This window comes from Pleuronectes platessa, chromosome 6 (genome assembly GCF_947347685.1).
Source record: "Pleuronectes platessa chromosome 6, fPlePla1.1, whole genome shotgun sequence".
NCBI lineage: Eukaryota > Metazoa > Chordata > Actinopteri > Pleuronectiformes > Pleuronectidae > Pleuronectes > Pleuronectes platessa.
Genome location: NC_070631.1, coordinates 1,210,849 through 1,226,529, shown reverse-complemented (window position 1 = coordinate 1,226,529; position 15,681 = coordinate 1,210,849). Strand labels below are relative to the sequence as shown.

Below are 15,681 nucleotides of genomic sequence, written 5' to 3'. Positions count from 1 at the left end.
CATTGAATCGTAGAATCGCCCCCTAGTGTTGACTTGGCCGGACCGGAAGTGGTGTTGCTCCGGGTCTGAACACTTCCTACTTCCGCAAACACCGCTCCCTCCGTGCAGCAGCTCCTGTCGGTTTATCGCTTCATCGATGCGGCAGTTCGCTGCCTCCTGGTTCCTGGCCCCGGTTCAAACCCTCCCCAGTGCGGACATTTATGACTGATTGATCGGCGTCATGACGGCCAACAGCCGCTGTTCCGCCGCGGAGCCTCCGGGCCTGGAGACCCAGCGGCGAGAGGTCGAGTCTCTGCTGCGGGAGTGTGAGCTCTGTGCTGGGGACAGTTGGTGAGAGTCCGCCCGCCACACACACACCGCGGAGCTAACAGTTAGCATCACACGGTTGTTTTACGGTTATTACCGGGGCTACCGGCGGGGGCAGGCCGCTGCTGGGTGGCAGGGAGCCCGCTGGGGAGGTTTAACGGCTCCGTGGTGAATGTTCGCCGCCGCCGACGCATTTGTTTCTGCGTGAGAGGCGAACGGAGCCCGGACCTTTAGCCACCGATGCTAACGTTAGCCTGTCAACCAGCTGCAGAGGCGTTCAGGCTCCGCTCGTAAAACCTCCGCTCCGCAGACGTGTGTGTAGAAGTGAAAGCAGAAGAGTTCCGTGTGTTCATCATAGTTTCTGATTCATATGTGAACGTTCACCTCATCCAGCTTCCGGTGTGTGTCTGCCGGTGACACTTTGACGTCAGCAGCAGCGGTTTGTGTGACATCATAGACTTCAAACTGAGGTGTCTTCATTTTCTGAAACTATCCAGGAGTGACGTCTTTCTTTTATGACGTAATTAGTTGTCAGAGTTAGTGTAGTCCTGCTGTCAAACACACACAAACACACACAGGTGACAACACAACCTCTTTAGTCAACATTTGAATGTAATCGATTCACAGGCATTAGGAGAGGTTCTGTCAGATCAGCCCGGTGACGGAGTGTGTGTGATGTGATGTGTGTTGTTTTGTAGGTACCTGGTGGAGCATCGCTGGTTCCAGCAGTGGAAGGAGTTTGTGGAGACTGGAGACCAGAACTCGTCGTCCTTCCCCGGTCAGATCGACAACACGGAGCTATTCGAGGGTCAGTGAACGCCTCACTGTATCTCAAGTGTTGTCTGCTTCTTCAGACTCTTTGTTTTTGCTTCAGCTTTAAAATCATGACATCTGTAAACATGACTAACTGGTGGAGTGTTTCCTGTAGATCTGGACTCGTACCACGTGAAGGAGCGCCTGGTGGAGAATGAGGACTTTGTGCTGGTGCCGGCTGAGGCCTGGCACAAGCTGCTGGTCTGGTACGGCATGGTGGTCGGGCAGCCGCCGCTGGAACGCAAGGTGACTCCACTGCACGCCACCTACACTCAGTCTGTGGTGATGTTCAGTCTGTCAGGCTGGGATGTGACTCACAGCCTCCTGCTCTGTGTGTGTGTCTGTGTGTGTGTCTGTGTGTGTGTCAGGTGGTGGACCTGCCCAGCACTCTGAAGGTGGAAGTTTACCCCGTTGAGATCTTTCTCTGCCTCCATAGCAACATGGACAACGTCATCACGGCACAGTTCAGCCGCGCCGACAACATACGTGAGTTTTTTGTGCGACTGTTTTGTCGATGGATCGTTTTAGTCGTCGTTTGCTCGAGTTGCAGCTTCTCTAACGTCTTCTTCTGGTTCTCCTGCTCGTACAAAATATGATTTAAAGTTTCTCACAGATTCAGATTCAAAAGACACTAAAGTAAATTTCTGCAGATCGATGCAGATCCATCCTCTGAGGACTTTGAACAAAACTTAATCTAAAACCACCTGAAAGTTGTTGAGATATTTGGATCAAAGTGGAGCAGCGGAAAGAAATGATTGAATGAAACCGTGTGAAGCTTTAAAATCCAGCGAGAATTTGACTTGGAGAAGTTTTACTCTTCATTTGAAGCAGATGAAGGATTTTAGTCGTCGGACGTCCGGATCTGAAGTTTTCAGAGAAACCAGCTGATCAAACGTTAGCGGCAGCTCGACTCTCAGCCAATCAGAGACGAGTCAGAGAGACACTTTAACAGGAAGCTGCTTGTTTCACTGGAGTGAATCAGTTTGTTTCAGAGGATTCAGATGAAAACCTCCTGAACCATCAACACTGAAGGAAGAAGACTACAACTCCCATCATCCCTCACTGCGCCACCACGTTAACAAACTGCTGTTACTGTTGATTGAGCCCCCCCCCCCCCCCCCCCCCCCCCCCCCAGTGGATTTTACATGTTGTGTGTTTAAATTGTGTTTGCTCTCCTTTGACCCTATTGTGTGTGTCTGTGTGTGTGTGTGTGTAGAGTCGATTCAGCGGGCGATGTGTCAGGTGTTCTCGGTGCCGCCCGGCTCAGAGTGTCGTCTGTGGATGAAGAGTTCAGACAGCAGCTGTGAGCGTCTCAGGAACTTGCACGTGAGCGTGCTGGACGCCTGCTTGAGCTCAGGCATGGTGAGAATGTCCTCCACACGTCACACACATCATTTAACACACATCTCACTGAAATGCCAGGTTAAAGTTTCAGAGACGAACTTCCTCATAGACGCAACTATCGCTTAGAATAACAACCTGAGAGATGAGCTTGAACATGCCTCTGTGTGTGTGTGTGTGTCTGTCTGTCTGTGTGTGTGTGTGTGTGTGTGTGTGTGTGTGTGTGTGTGTCTGTGTGTGTGTCAGACGGTGATCATGGAGACGAGGAATGCTGACGGCACCTGGCCGAGCTCCAGGCCTCAAATCATGTGAGAACTCTCTTTGTTTATTTCTTTCTTATTTGTAACATTTCACATCTTTGTCTCACGTCTTTTCTTTCATCCTCAAACTCTTCCCATGTATCTTCCTGTCTGGTGGAACTCTCTTCTCCACTTTGCTTTCAGTTTCTCTCTCCCTCCCTCTCCGTCTCCTTTGCGTTGGAGCGCGTCAGAGTATGAGCAACATGCGGGCGAGGGGCGGAGCCTGTAGAGCAGCAGGGGCGGAGCCTGTAGAGCAGCAGGAGGCTGTGGGGAGATCAGTGTTGTCGTTGATCTGAATCTGTCTCTGACGCAGTGTTCTGGTTTTTCAGGAGGAACTCTGTGGAGGACCAGGACTCGTACCGAGGACAGTCTGGAGTCTGCGGCCTCACCAACCTGGGAAACACCTGCTTCATGAACTCTGCTCTACAGGTCTGTGAGGAGCTCTGTGTCATGACCGCTCTGCTTCAGGATGTGTGTTCACAGCTTTACTTCACTGACGTCTCCTCTCTCTCTCTATCTCTCTCTCTCTATCTCTCTCTCTCTCTCTCTCTCTCTCTCTCTCTCTCTCTCTCTCTCTCTCTCTCTCTCTCTCTCTCTCTCTCTGCAGTGTCTGAGTAACACGCCTCCTCTGACCGAGTACTTCCTGCAGAGCTCCTACCTGGAGGAGCTGAACTTTACGAACCCTCTGGGGATGAAGGGGGAGATCGCGGAGGCCTACGCTGACGTCATCAAACAGATGTGGTCGGGGAGACATTACTCGGTGGTGCCACGAGTCTTCAAGGTACCAGAACCAGGGACGTCCCCTGAAGCCGCTAGTCGCTCATAACGCTGGTGAAATTCAAGGATTCTGGAAAAGACGGAAAACAACAGTCACGCAATATGTTAACACAACTTAGTGGTTTGTTTAGTTTAAACTAACAAAGTGACAGATCAACGGAGTGAACATATTATTTTAAGTTATACTCTGACAGAGCAGTGCTATATGATTAGTTTTGATGTGAAATATTAGCCGCTGATTATTTTGAATTTCCGTGTTAATTCGTCCCGACGTCAAAACAGAAACCAGATTTTTCAGATTTGGCCAAATTAATGTGGACGTGGTCCGGCACCGACACACGTTACTATACGTCTTTAACTGTTTTGTGTGTGTGTGTGTGTGTGTCTGTCTGTGTATGTGTGCACGCAGACAAAGGTGGGTCACTTTGCGTCTCAGTTCCTCGGGTACCAGCAGCACGACAGTCAGGAGCTTCTGTCCTTCCTGCTGGACGGACTCCACGAAGACCTGAACCGAGTCAAGAACAAAGAGTACATTGAGCTGCGGGACGCTGAGGGACGCCCGGACCAGGTGAGCGGCTCCGGGTTCAGTTCACACGTCTTCTCTGTTGGATCTGATCGGATCCAGGTTTAAGTGTCTGGTGTTGTTTGTGCCACAGGAAGTGGCCGAGGAGGCGTGGCGGAACCACCGCCGGCGGAACGACTCGGTGATCGTGGACACATTCCACGGCCTCTTCAAGTCCACACTCGTCTGTCCAGAGTGCCTCAAGGTCTCTGTGACCTTTGACCCCTTCTGCTACCTGAGCGTCCCACTTCCTGTCAGCAAGGAGCGCGTCATGGAGGTCTTCTACGTGTCTCTGGACCCCTACGCTAAGCCTGTCCAGGTACTTTCACTCAGTTCACTGTTTGACTGAGTTTACATGAAGACTGTCGGTAAACCTCATGAGTATAATCTGAATCCAGTCTAAGATGTCTCCATGTGAACTGTCTCTTGTGTGTTCACAGCATCGTGTTGTGGTTCCTAAAGCAGGGAAAGTGTCCGACCTCTGCTCGGCTCTGTCAGAGATGACCGACGTTCCTCCCTCACAGGTCAGAGTTAATATGAATTATGATATGTTTTCAAACCTGTAGAGATCTGGGCGGTGACCCTGCGTTTCATCGGGTCGCCTGTTGGTGGCATCACATCCTCTTTGTACACGTGTCAGGTGTTTTTCAGATGACTAAAAAGTGACTTTTTATCCAGTTTAAAGTCACATTTTTACAATAAACTATTTAGATCTATGAGGTTTTTTAAACTTTTTGTTTTAAGCAGATGAAGAATTTCTGGATCTGAAGTTTACACAGAAACGGGCTGAGCTAACGTTAACTGCAGCTCGACTCTCAGCCAATCAGAGACGTCCTGTGTCGCTTCAATACATCAACAAACTGTCTGTAGTGACTGTTTGATCGACAGGCCCCCTGGTGGCAGAAAATGACATGGTGTATTTTAATGACGTGTGTGTCCGTGTGTGTGTGTGTGTGTGTTCTTCAGATGGTGGTAGCGGATGTTTTCAACCATCATTTCTTTAAGATCTACAACTCAGATGAGTCTCTGAGCTGCATCCTCGACCGAGACGACATCTTTGTGTGAGGAAACAATTTCTTTATTTATTTAATCATCTTCTTCTGTTTGTTTGTCTCAGTCTGAGGTTTGAGCCTCATAAGATATTAGCATCGCAACCAGGAAAGACTCAAGCCGACCTGCTGTTTAACGTGTGTGTGTGTGTGTGTGTGTGTGTGTGTGTGTGTGTGTGTGTGTGTGTGTGTGTGTGCAGGTACGAGCTCAGCGTGCAGGAGGAGCAGCAGGAGGAGCAGGTGCTCCTCGCTCTCTACCTCAGGGAGCGCTCCCACTACAGAGACTACGGCTCCGGCAGCAGCTCGTACGGCACCTCGCTGTTCGGTCACCCGCTGCTGCTCGGTGTACCGCGCAGCAGCTGCAGCCAGGAGGCGCTCTACAACCTGTTCCTGCAGAGACTGGCGTGAGCAACACACACAGGAAACTCTTCTCTGCTCTTAACCAATCAGTGAAGACCGTCTGACCTCAGCCGCAGGAATAATAGTTTTTCATTGTGATCCATTGAGGGAATATTTATTTTACCGTGGTGTGTTTGTGTATCTGTGTGTATCTGTGTGTGTGTGTGTGTGTGCACCTTGCTGCGTGTGTGTGTGTGTGCAGGCGCTATGTGCGTTGTCCCGACCCTTCTGAGGAGTTGGAGGAAGAGGAGGAAGACGACGATGAAGAGGACTTGTACAAGACTCAGACCAACGGCATCAGTGACGGTAACGACTTCAAGTCCGACCTCAATAATATTAATAATGATTCTTTTTTTTAAAGAGAGTTTAAATCAACAGCTATGAAAAGTTTCAGAAAGTAGAAACGAGTCGAGCAGCAGAAACAAACTGAAGCTTTTCTCTGAATTAGTCTCGTTTGTGTAGAAATCAACACAATGATGAAACAAATCTTCATTAATAACACAACAGGTGACATCACTGTGAGTCGTGGTGTTGACCTCCATCATAAAGAGTTTGACAGGACGTCGTCCTCGTGTGAGATCATTAAAGTCTGGAGGTCAGAGGTCGTCCACACAGACACACTCTGACTGTGTGTGTGTGTGTGTGTGTGTGTGTTGTTTCTCAGATGAGCAGCAGGAGGAAGCCGAGCGAGTCGAACCGTCTCAGACTCAACTCTCTGAAGACGCCACAGCAAACAGCCAATCAGACGCCACCGCCACCGTGGACCCCCCCCCTGAGCTCAACCACACGCAGCCCCCCCAGGACCACAGCGGCCAGGAGGCCCCCAACGGGTCCGGCCTCCAGACGGAGCTCCTCCCCCCCGCCGCCGGCACCAGTGAGGAGAGTCTCTGTGGAAACCAGAGCAGGACCGACGCCACCTCAGAGTCACCGGCAGAGCAAACACCACAGCCCGGGGAGGAGGAGAGAGAGGAGGACAAGCAGGAGGAGGCGTGTTCTCCCAGCCCGCTGACCAATGAACAGTCCACCAAGAGGAGGGCGTGTCCTAAGAGGAGGAAGAGTCTGTTCATCATCCAGGCGGTGAACTCCAACGGGACGACCGAGAGAGGGAGTGGAGAGGGAGGGAGCGCCGTGTCCTTCAGCTGTAAGTCTGATCACACACACACACACACACACACACACACACACACACACACACACACACACACACACACACACACACACACACACACACACACAGTCATTGTATGAATGTGATTAAAAAACGTGAGGTCGTATCCAGCTGCTCACGTCCTGCAGGGTTTTCATGGAAAACATTCATGTATTAGAAAAACTTTAATAATTTCTCTCTCTGTCTCTCTCTCTCTCTCTGCAGCTCAGCCTTACGTGGCGATCGACTGGGACCCCGACATGAAGAAGAGATTCTACAATGAAAACGAAGCTGAGGTCAGTGTGAACGATTTACTTCTCCTTTTCTTTATCTCTCCTCCTCGTTGACTCCTGTTGTTTATCTCTCCTCCTCGTTGACTCCTGTTGTTTATCTCTCCTCCTCGTTGACTCCTGTTGTTTATCTCTCCTCCTCGTTGACTCCTTTTCTTTATCTCTCCTCCTCGTTGACTCCTGTTGTTTATCTCTCCTCCTCGTTGACTCCTGTTGTTTATTTCTCCTCCTCATTGACTCCTGTTGTTTATTTCTCCTCCTCGTTGACTCCTGTTGTTTATCTCTCCTCCTCGTTGACTCCTGTTGTTTATTTCTCCTCCTCATTGACTCCTGTTGTCTATCTCTCCTCCTCGTTGACTCCTCTTGTTTATCTCTCCTCCTCGTTGACTCCTGTTGTTTCTCTCCTCCTCATTGACTCCTGTTGTTTATTTCTCCTCCTCGTTGACTCCTGTTGTTTATTTCTCCTCCTCGTTGACTCCTGTTGTTTATTTCTCCTCCTCGTTGACTCCTGTTGTTTATCTCTCCTCCTCGTTGACTCCTGTTGTTTATTTCTCCTCCTCGTTGACTCCTGTTGTTTATTTCTCCTCCTCGTTGACTCCTGTTGTTTATTTCTCCTCCTCGTTGACTCCTGTTGTTTATCTCTCCTCCTCGTTGACTCCTGTTGTTTATTTCTCCTCCTCGTTGACTCCTGTTGTTTATTTCTCCTCCTTGTTGACTCCTGTTGTTTATTTCTCCTCCTCATTGACTCCTGTTGTTTATTTCTCCTCCTCATTGACTCCTGTTGTTTATTTCTCCTCCTCGTTGACTCCTGTTGTTTATCTCTCCTCCTCGTTGACTCCTGTTGTTTATTTCTCCTCCTCGTTGACTCCTTTTCTTTATCTCTCCTCCTCGTTGACTCCTGTTGTTTATTTCTCCTCCTTGTTGACTCCTGTTGTTTATCTCTCCTCCTCGTTGACTCCTTTTCTTTATTTCTCCTCCTCGTTGACTCCTGTTGTTTATTTCTCCTCCTGTGCAGAAGTACGACAAACACTCCAGCATGGAGGTTCCTCAGCAGCAGACCACGGTGCAGCTGCAGGAGTGTATCGAGCTGTTCACCACCGTGGAGACACTGGAGGAGGAGAACCCATGGTAACACACACACAGACACACACACACACACACACACACACACACACACACACACACACACACCAGCCTGGTTGATGAACATGTGAGGGAGGTGTACTAATGTGTGACCGTGTGCAGGTACTGTCCGGTGTGTAAGAAACACCAGCTGGCCACAAAGAAGCTCGACCTCTGGTCTCTGCCGGAGGTTCTCATCATTCACCTCAAGAGATTCTCATACACCAAGTTCACCAGAGAGAAGCTCGACAGCATCGTGGACTTTCCCCTCAGGTACAGACACACACACACAAACACACACAAACATACACACAAGCACACACGCACAATACCATCTCTTTCTAAAGCCTGTTTCGCAACAACCACCTTAAACCTGAAGCTTCTCTAAAAACAATATTTCTGAGACATGCAATAAAAACATCTTGTAGTTTAAACAGACCTTCTTCTTCTTCTTCTTCTTCTTCTTCTTCTTCTTCTTCTCAAACACGAGTCTTGGTCTAAGTCTTCGTTGTTTTTATTTTCATCTTTGTTTTTATCAATAAGATTCTGGTTCAATCTGCATTTATATCGATCCCCTCGTTTTAGCCGTCGGCTGAATGACACAAACAAACTACATGTCCCACAATGCACATCACCTTTCCCACGAGCATCAGCGAATCAGGATGTGTATCATCAGTCACATGATTTGAAAGCGATGACATCACTGAAAACGCCCACACGTCTCCTCCGGCTCTAAAAGAATCTTCCTGATTGGTTCTTATCAGTCATGTGATGTCACTGTTTCAGGGACCTGGACTTCTCCGGCTGCCTCCTGAGGAAAAAGCTGTCCAATGGGGAGCCTCCGAGCTGCTATGACCTCATCGCGGTGTCCAATCACTACGGAGGACTCAGAGATGGGCATTGTAAGGCCCTTTATCTATATATATATATATATTTCTACATTACACAGATGACTATTGGTATATGATATAAACATTGATATGAACATTGTCTGGAGCCTCAGATCAGGTCATGTTGAACCTTCTGATTTTCATTGTTCCAGACACCAGCTACGCGGTGAACAAGGACAACGGGCAGTGGTACTACTTTGACGACAGCAAGGTGACGTACGCCCGGGAGCCTCAGATCGTGGTCAGTACCCTGCACCGGCTGTTTGAATCCACGGCTTCTAATGATCTGTTTCACTGAATGTGTTCAGCAGTAAGACCCAGTGACAGTCACATGACCTTCGTAACGTGGAGACAGGTTTCTGTGTGAAAGTTCTCCAGAGTCTGGAAACAGCTGGAGAACGATGAGATGATCATGTGACGTTTGTTCTCCTCCCACAGACCAACGCTGCCTACGTCTTGTTTTACCACCGGCAAGATAAGATCAGAAAACCCACTCTGCCGCCTCCCAACACAAGCCCCGCCTCCTCCACTCCCCAGCCCGCCAACGAAACCATCACTTCCTGTAAGGACGACGGCGCCGAGCCGGGCGCCTCCTCCTACGTCACGATGGAAACAGACTAAACACAAGATTTAGTTTTCTACTTTCTGGTTATTAGTTTTGTTTTGATCAGATCAGTCGGCCTCTTGTTTTCTATTTCACCGTTTTCTCTTTCATCGAAACTTGAACTTGATTTGACTCTGACCTGATTACCTTTAATCCACATTAAATATCAGTTGGCTCATTATTATTATAATTATATTAATTCAACAAAGAAAATAACTTCAATCCAATAGTCATTTAATTATAAAGTAATATTTGATTTTATTAAAAGGCTTTTAAATGTCAAGGTTCAGTTTTACACTTGTAAAGTATTAAACTTCCACAAATACCAGACACTAAATTTAACAATTTAGTTCATTCAATATTTATTGATCAGAGACGGATTCGTTGACTTTTTAGTGAAATAATTTCTCCAATTTTAACACGTAGTTTCCATTTCATCGTTAGATATCTTCAAATGAACGTCTCAGTCGCAGAGTAGAGACGGTTCAACTGAATTCAATAGAAACCATTACAGCAGAGTGATGGATTATGGGTAATCAGCACTGTTTATAATAGATTTGATACAAAGCTGCCAGGGATAATAAGTCTCTTTGTATATTAAGACAGTTTCTTTCCTTTATTTATTTTTAATTGACTAAATTCAGCTGTAACAGGACTAGTTTGATTTTTCCTCAATTGATTTTATCGATCGACTGGTGCAGGACATTAAGATGCTTATTTTTTTGTATTTATAGATAAGAATTTGTATCCAGACAGAATAACAGGTTGAGTTTTCTTCTCCGGTCTGAGCAGAGACGCAGGTGAAGTTTTCTCTGTCGTCACTGAGTCTTCATTTCTCTGAACCTGCTGTGTACAGTATTTTTGTATTGTAAGAAATGTATTATTATCATTCCTGGTGGAGCAGGAGGGAAACTTGGGGCGATCTTTCTTTGGTCAATTATGAGATGAAAATATTTTATTGTACTTGATTGTTTTGATATGAATAAAAGGGTTATTATCACAATTATCACAATGAGACTTTGACTCTTGGTAAATTCCCCGTCTCATGGCTGAAGAGTTCAAGTTAAACTAGTTGAAACCTTTTTTCTTCCATCTCGTGCACAATGTGTTGATAGATCCTGACATCGTTAAAACAGCATCATCGGCCTTCTCACCAGGTTTCATGAAAAACTTCTGCACAACACAGACGAGAGAAATCCAGTGAGTTGAGATGGCACCTTTATTAAACTTCAAAGACACTTTGGTAGAAACGTACACACAAATAGTTCTGCACAATGAAAACAGCAACGAGCTGTCGGTCAAAGATCTGCTCGTCAGATCCGACCCACGTCTTCCTGAGAGGATTCATCCGATCGAACGCTTCACTGAAACAAACGCTCGTCTGGAACATTGGTTCTAAAACCTGTTTGTTCAGCTATGAGTGGATTTAAAAAAAGGTTCTATTCTGGAACAGTGAAAACACAACGTGACATGTGGAACATTTGATCAATCTGTGGTTTGGACCGTGTGGAGCTGCAGTTTGTCTGGAGGCTCGTGAAGAGGCAGAAGGCGACGTGGTCGTGTTTATTAAATCTAGAGTTTGTGGAGCGTGTTCCAGAGAAGAAGCAGTTTCTACTCGTCTCCTGACGGTTCTACAAACGTTCACGCGTCCTCCTCGTCCTAGAACATGGTCGACTTGACGTCCTGGCTGAAGAAAGTCCCGAAGTTGAGGTCTCTGGTCATCAGCTCGTCCTCAACGTTCTCTAGCGCCCACTTGTGTTCAATGATCTCCAGCGCCTCCCACTCGCTCTGAGGACAACAGACAGAGGCTCGTTAACACAGGTCAGTAGATGTGGAGACGTTTAGTTCAGGAAGAGTTTTCTGGATCTACAATTCACTTGAGATTTAGGCTTCATCCACACAACCACGTGTTTAACAAATAGTTAACTAAGACCTGGCTGTGTGGATGAAGCCTTGGTTTGAACGTTCAGGTTAGAGATGAAGATCTGCACACTTTAATAAAATCTCTGTTATAATTTGAAGCTGTTTTCTGTGATCAAACGAATCAACTCTCACCTTAAAGGCCTTGTTGGGGTCAGGGGGCATCGCCATGGCAGCGCCCGTCATCTGGTCCTGCATGACCCGCGACTGGTCGGCCGCTGGGAGACCAACACAACAAACCAGTTCTTCATCTGCTCACCAACAGAAACCTGAGGTCACACCGCTGACAAAGGTCAAAGGTCACACTCACCGTTGTCCTGTCCCAGAATGAGGCTGTACATGCTCCTCAGGCCAAACACGTTGAGGAAATACCAGGAGGCCGAACTCACCCTGAGACAAGAGGGACACGTCAAACTGTTTGAACTCAGACGAGTCAACTTTCTGTAACTTGAGACGTTTCATTTGAAAATATTTAAGATCATGTCAAACATTAAATCAAGATTTCAACAGATTCAGTGATCATGAAGATAACGAGTGTTCTATGACCGATGTGATGGTTCTGGTCTGTTCCAGGTGCTGAGTCATGTTTACCAGGAGGCGTCGAGGGACAGCAGGTCGATTCCTCTCTGTAACATGGGCTTGAACCTCAGAGTCAGAGGAAACGGAACCTTGGCTGAAACACGACGACAGAAACACACACTTGATGTTTGTTCGCCACAAATACACAGAATAAAGTTATTATACAAGAAAAAACTATTATACTCTAATAACTATGAGATTAAGGTTCATTTAAAGCAAAAACCTGGACGGGCTCCAGAACAGATTCTGGATTTCTCCCACAGAAGTTCAGTGAAGAAGAGAATCGATCTCTTCTGGGTTCTCTCTCTTTTCTGATTTGTTTTGCATTTCCATAGAAAAAACAAAATCCCAGTAGCAGGAGTTGAAATTCTCCCGTCCCATGGATCAAGCTACAAAAACATTAGTGAGATAACTACAGACACAGAGCTGGAGTATGTCTAACTCAACCAGTTCATGTCTATATTAGTTTATTTATTTAAGATTCATATGAGGTTACTATGACCTCTGACCTCAGGTCTGTTCATCCTTGAGTGAGAACTGAAGAACAGGACAGACAGAAGCATGAGGCCTCCGGCCACTGGGTGTCACTGTGCCATGACACTGACGACAGAACTCACTGATGACGAATCCAGAGAAAGCCCAGTTTATCCATCCACCAATCACGATCATGGGCAGGACGTTGGTCAGGTTTCCCTTCATCATGTCCATCACCATGCTGGGGTCTGAAACACAGATGGTTTCCAGAAGCTGAGTCCAACACAAACCACAACAACCAACACAAACCACAACAACCAACACAAACCACAACAACCAACAGTACACCACAGCTCGATGAAGTGAGTCTGATGTGTGAGTTTGAACAAGAGAAAGTTTCCTCTTCTCTCCCTGAGCGTCTGTAGCTCTGCTGAGTGGGTTCCATCTCCTGTGAGAACAACTGACTGAGAGTCACAGACTGTCACAACCAGCTGCAGCTGAAGAGTGAAGCTGAACTGAGATCAGTTAGAAACATTCTGAAGTTATTAAAACCAGAGTTTATCTCCAATACTCAACGGGAAACTATTAAATATGAAGAATTCTAAACAGAGTTTGGTGGATTTGTTACAGCAGCAGCTCCTCTGGGTCGGGAAGCAGAGGATCATGGGTAATATCCAGCGTTCTGTTGTGACAACACTTGTTTTTCCTACACATGAAAACACACAGACACACACCTGTCATGGGGTTCTTGGGGACGACCTTCCTCTTGACCTTCTTGAAGAATCCCGTCTCTGCGTCGTTGAAATAATGTTTCCTCATCGCGAAAGACTGAAACACAACGAGGGTCAACATGATCACGACAACTCGACACTTCTCCTCCTTCAGGGCTTAATGTTAACGCATCTCATTCATAACAGAGATCATCTCATGTGTGATTGGTTCAAAATGAACGACATCAAGTAATAATAACAACTCATAAGTAACAAATGAAACCCAACGACTTTATCAAAGTTTGTTTTCAAACGTCCGACTCGATCCAATCACTGAAGAACACAACTTTGACAAACTCCTGCTCCGTTTGCCAAAGTGACTCGGTGTGTGTGTGTGTGTGTGTGTGTGTGTGTGTGTGTGTGTGTGTGGGGGGGGGTTACCTGTCGGGGGATGTACCTTCCATTCTCTCGGAGGATGCGGCTGCGCAGGAGCACCTGACTGCACAGACACACACTCCGGTTAGTGATGGGTGAACGGATCACACACACAATCAGATCAACAACCTGGACACAGAGCTCCTCCGGTGAGGGGGGGGGGGGGGGGGGCCTCACCTGTCGGACACCTGCTCCAGCTCCACCTTCTTGTCGCTGTGGAGGAGCTGAGTGACGTAGTGACGGATGATCCCGACGAAGAAGGTGATGAAGACGATGGGCAGGACGACCCACAGACGAATACTGGAGTCCAATAAGAGCTCAGGACTCGCCATCGCTCTGTGGGACCGGAGACAAGAGGACAGACGAGGGGACGATCTGTCGGGGGGGACACGTCAGAGACACACAGGTCACATGATCTGGGACTAACTCCGATAGAACCTAAACCCATCAAGAGAGAGAACTCATATAGTGAGTGCACTATCTATACACACATGTGCACTAACTACACAAGCATGAATTAACTACACACACGTGCAGTAACTACACATGTGCAGTAACTACACACACATGAATTAACTACACACACTTGTTCATTAACTACACACACTTGTTCATTAACTACACACACTTGTTCATTAACTACACACACTTGTTCATTAACTACACACATGTGCAGTAACTACACCCACATGAATTAACTATACACACTTGTGCAGTAACTACACACACATGAATTAACTATACACACTTGTGCAGTAACTACACACACATGTTTATTAACTACATACACTTGTGCAGTAACTACACACATGTGCAGTAACTACACACACATGAATTAACTATACACACTTGTTCATTAACTACACACACTTGTTCATTAACTACACACATGTGCAGTAACTACACACACATGAATTAACTATACACACTTGTGCAGTAACTACACACACATGTGAATTAACTACATACACTTGTGCAGTAACTACACACACATGTGAATTAACTACACAAACTTGTGCAGTAACTACACACACATGTGAATTAACTACACACTACTTCTTTCGCATCGACTGTCAACCTGCAGCTTTGAACGTGTAAAGCTTTGGGTTTGTGTTTGTCTTGTTGTGTATTTCTATCTTTATGTTCATTTCTCTGCTGAGACGCTTCTTCTTGTTCAACACGTCACTGAACTCGGACCCGGAGTCAACAGCACGTGACAAACTACACTTCAGCCACTGAAACAACACAAAGTGAAACTGTTAAACACAAAGATCAACACACTGAGTCCAGCTGGGACCCAGAGACACATGGAAACCAACCAGTAACAGGCCTGAGGAGCAGCTAGCAGCTAACGGCTAACGGCTAGCAGCTAGCAGCACAGCTGTAGCTCCAGTCAGCTCTTCCGGAGCTAACGAGCGGAGCTAACCCGCAGACACTGACCTTCTGACCCCGGACCAGTGAAGACTCGTCGGCTACCAGCTGACGTTAGCGTTAGCAAACAGCTACAGTTAGCTCAGTTAGCTCCTGAACCCGCTTCCTGTTCCGCTGTGAATCATATCTACGAACAATCAGCCGCTTTGATTCAAACTGATCTGAAGCGGAAACAAACTTTTGATCATCGCTCACCACATTTATCAGCTGTGACTGTGACAGACACGTTTCCGGCGTGAGAAGACGCGAAGAAGAGAGAACTTCCGGTTCAAGCAGGAACACACACCTGCAAAATAAAACAATGTCACAGATCTTAACAATGTGTAAAAAACACTTTATAGAATAACTTTTACCTGTGTTTGTTTACTTCATTGTTTTTATTATTATTTAAGTTTTAAGCCGCATTAGTTAGTGTTATTGTGGATCCTGGTGGTGTCAGCTGATCGAGGACTAAGATCACAAGAAGACTTCTTCATACACAACATGTCTCCTCACGTCTTCTACCTTCAGGAGCTCCTCAGTTCATCTGCTCC

The 15,681-nt window shown here is 46.8% G+C and overlaps 2 protein-coding genes across 3 annotated transcripts; one reads left to right on the top strand and one right to left on the bottom strand.

Annotated features, from left to right (window-relative positions):
• Positions 1 to 69: 69 nt before the first annotated feature.
• On the top strand, positions 70 to 10,603 carry usp11 (ubiquitin specific peptidase 11). The gene is made up of 21 exons (XM_053424556.1): positions 70 to 330; positions 1,005 to 1,114; positions 1,235 to 1,365; positions 1,488 to 1,605; positions 2,336 to 2,481; positions 2,707 to 2,768; positions 3,089 to 3,188; positions 3,367 to 3,540; positions 3,946 to 4,104; positions 4,193 to 4,417; positions 4,539 to 4,622; positions 5,065 to 5,159; positions 5,348 to 5,551; positions 5,749 to 5,852; positions 6,211 to 6,687; positions 6,919 to 6,989; positions 7,999 to 8,111; positions 8,229 to 8,378; positions 8,892 to 9,007; positions 9,148 to 9,236; positions 9,434 to 10,603. Exons 1-21 carry the CDS (start codon positions 221 to 223, stop codon positions 9,614 to 9,616), a joined length of 3,021 nt encoding a protein of 1,006 aa, XP_053280531.1. The 5' UTR covers positions 70 to 220; the 3' UTR covers positions 9,617 to 10,603.
• Positions 10,604 to 10,800: 197 nt separating this feature from the next.
• On the bottom strand, positions 10,801 to 15,413 carry zgc:86609 (ER membrane protein complex subunit 3-like). Of its 2 annotated transcripts, none has more exons than XM_053424133.1 (9): positions 15,344 to 15,413; positions 13,895 to 14,092; positions 13,724 to 13,781; positions 13,307 to 13,400; positions 12,716 to 12,820; positions 12,111 to 12,192; positions 11,830 to 11,909; positions 11,655 to 11,737; positions 10,801 to 11,387 (listed from the first exon to the last, which is right to left on the bottom strand). In XM_053424133.1, exons 2-9 carry the CDS (start codon positions 14,047 to 14,049, stop codon positions 11,259 to 11,261), a joined length of 786 nt encoding a protein of 261 aa, XP_053280108.1. In that variant the 5' UTR covers positions 14,050 to 14,092; positions 15,344 to 15,413; the 3' UTR covers positions 10,801 to 11,258. The 2 variants fall into 2 exon arrangements, with proteins under 2 accessions (XP_053280108.1, XP_053280109.1); XM_053424134.1 differs by having other exon boundaries at positions 15,158 to 15,388.
• Between the last annotated feature and the right edge of the window lie 268 nt (positions 15,414 to 15,681).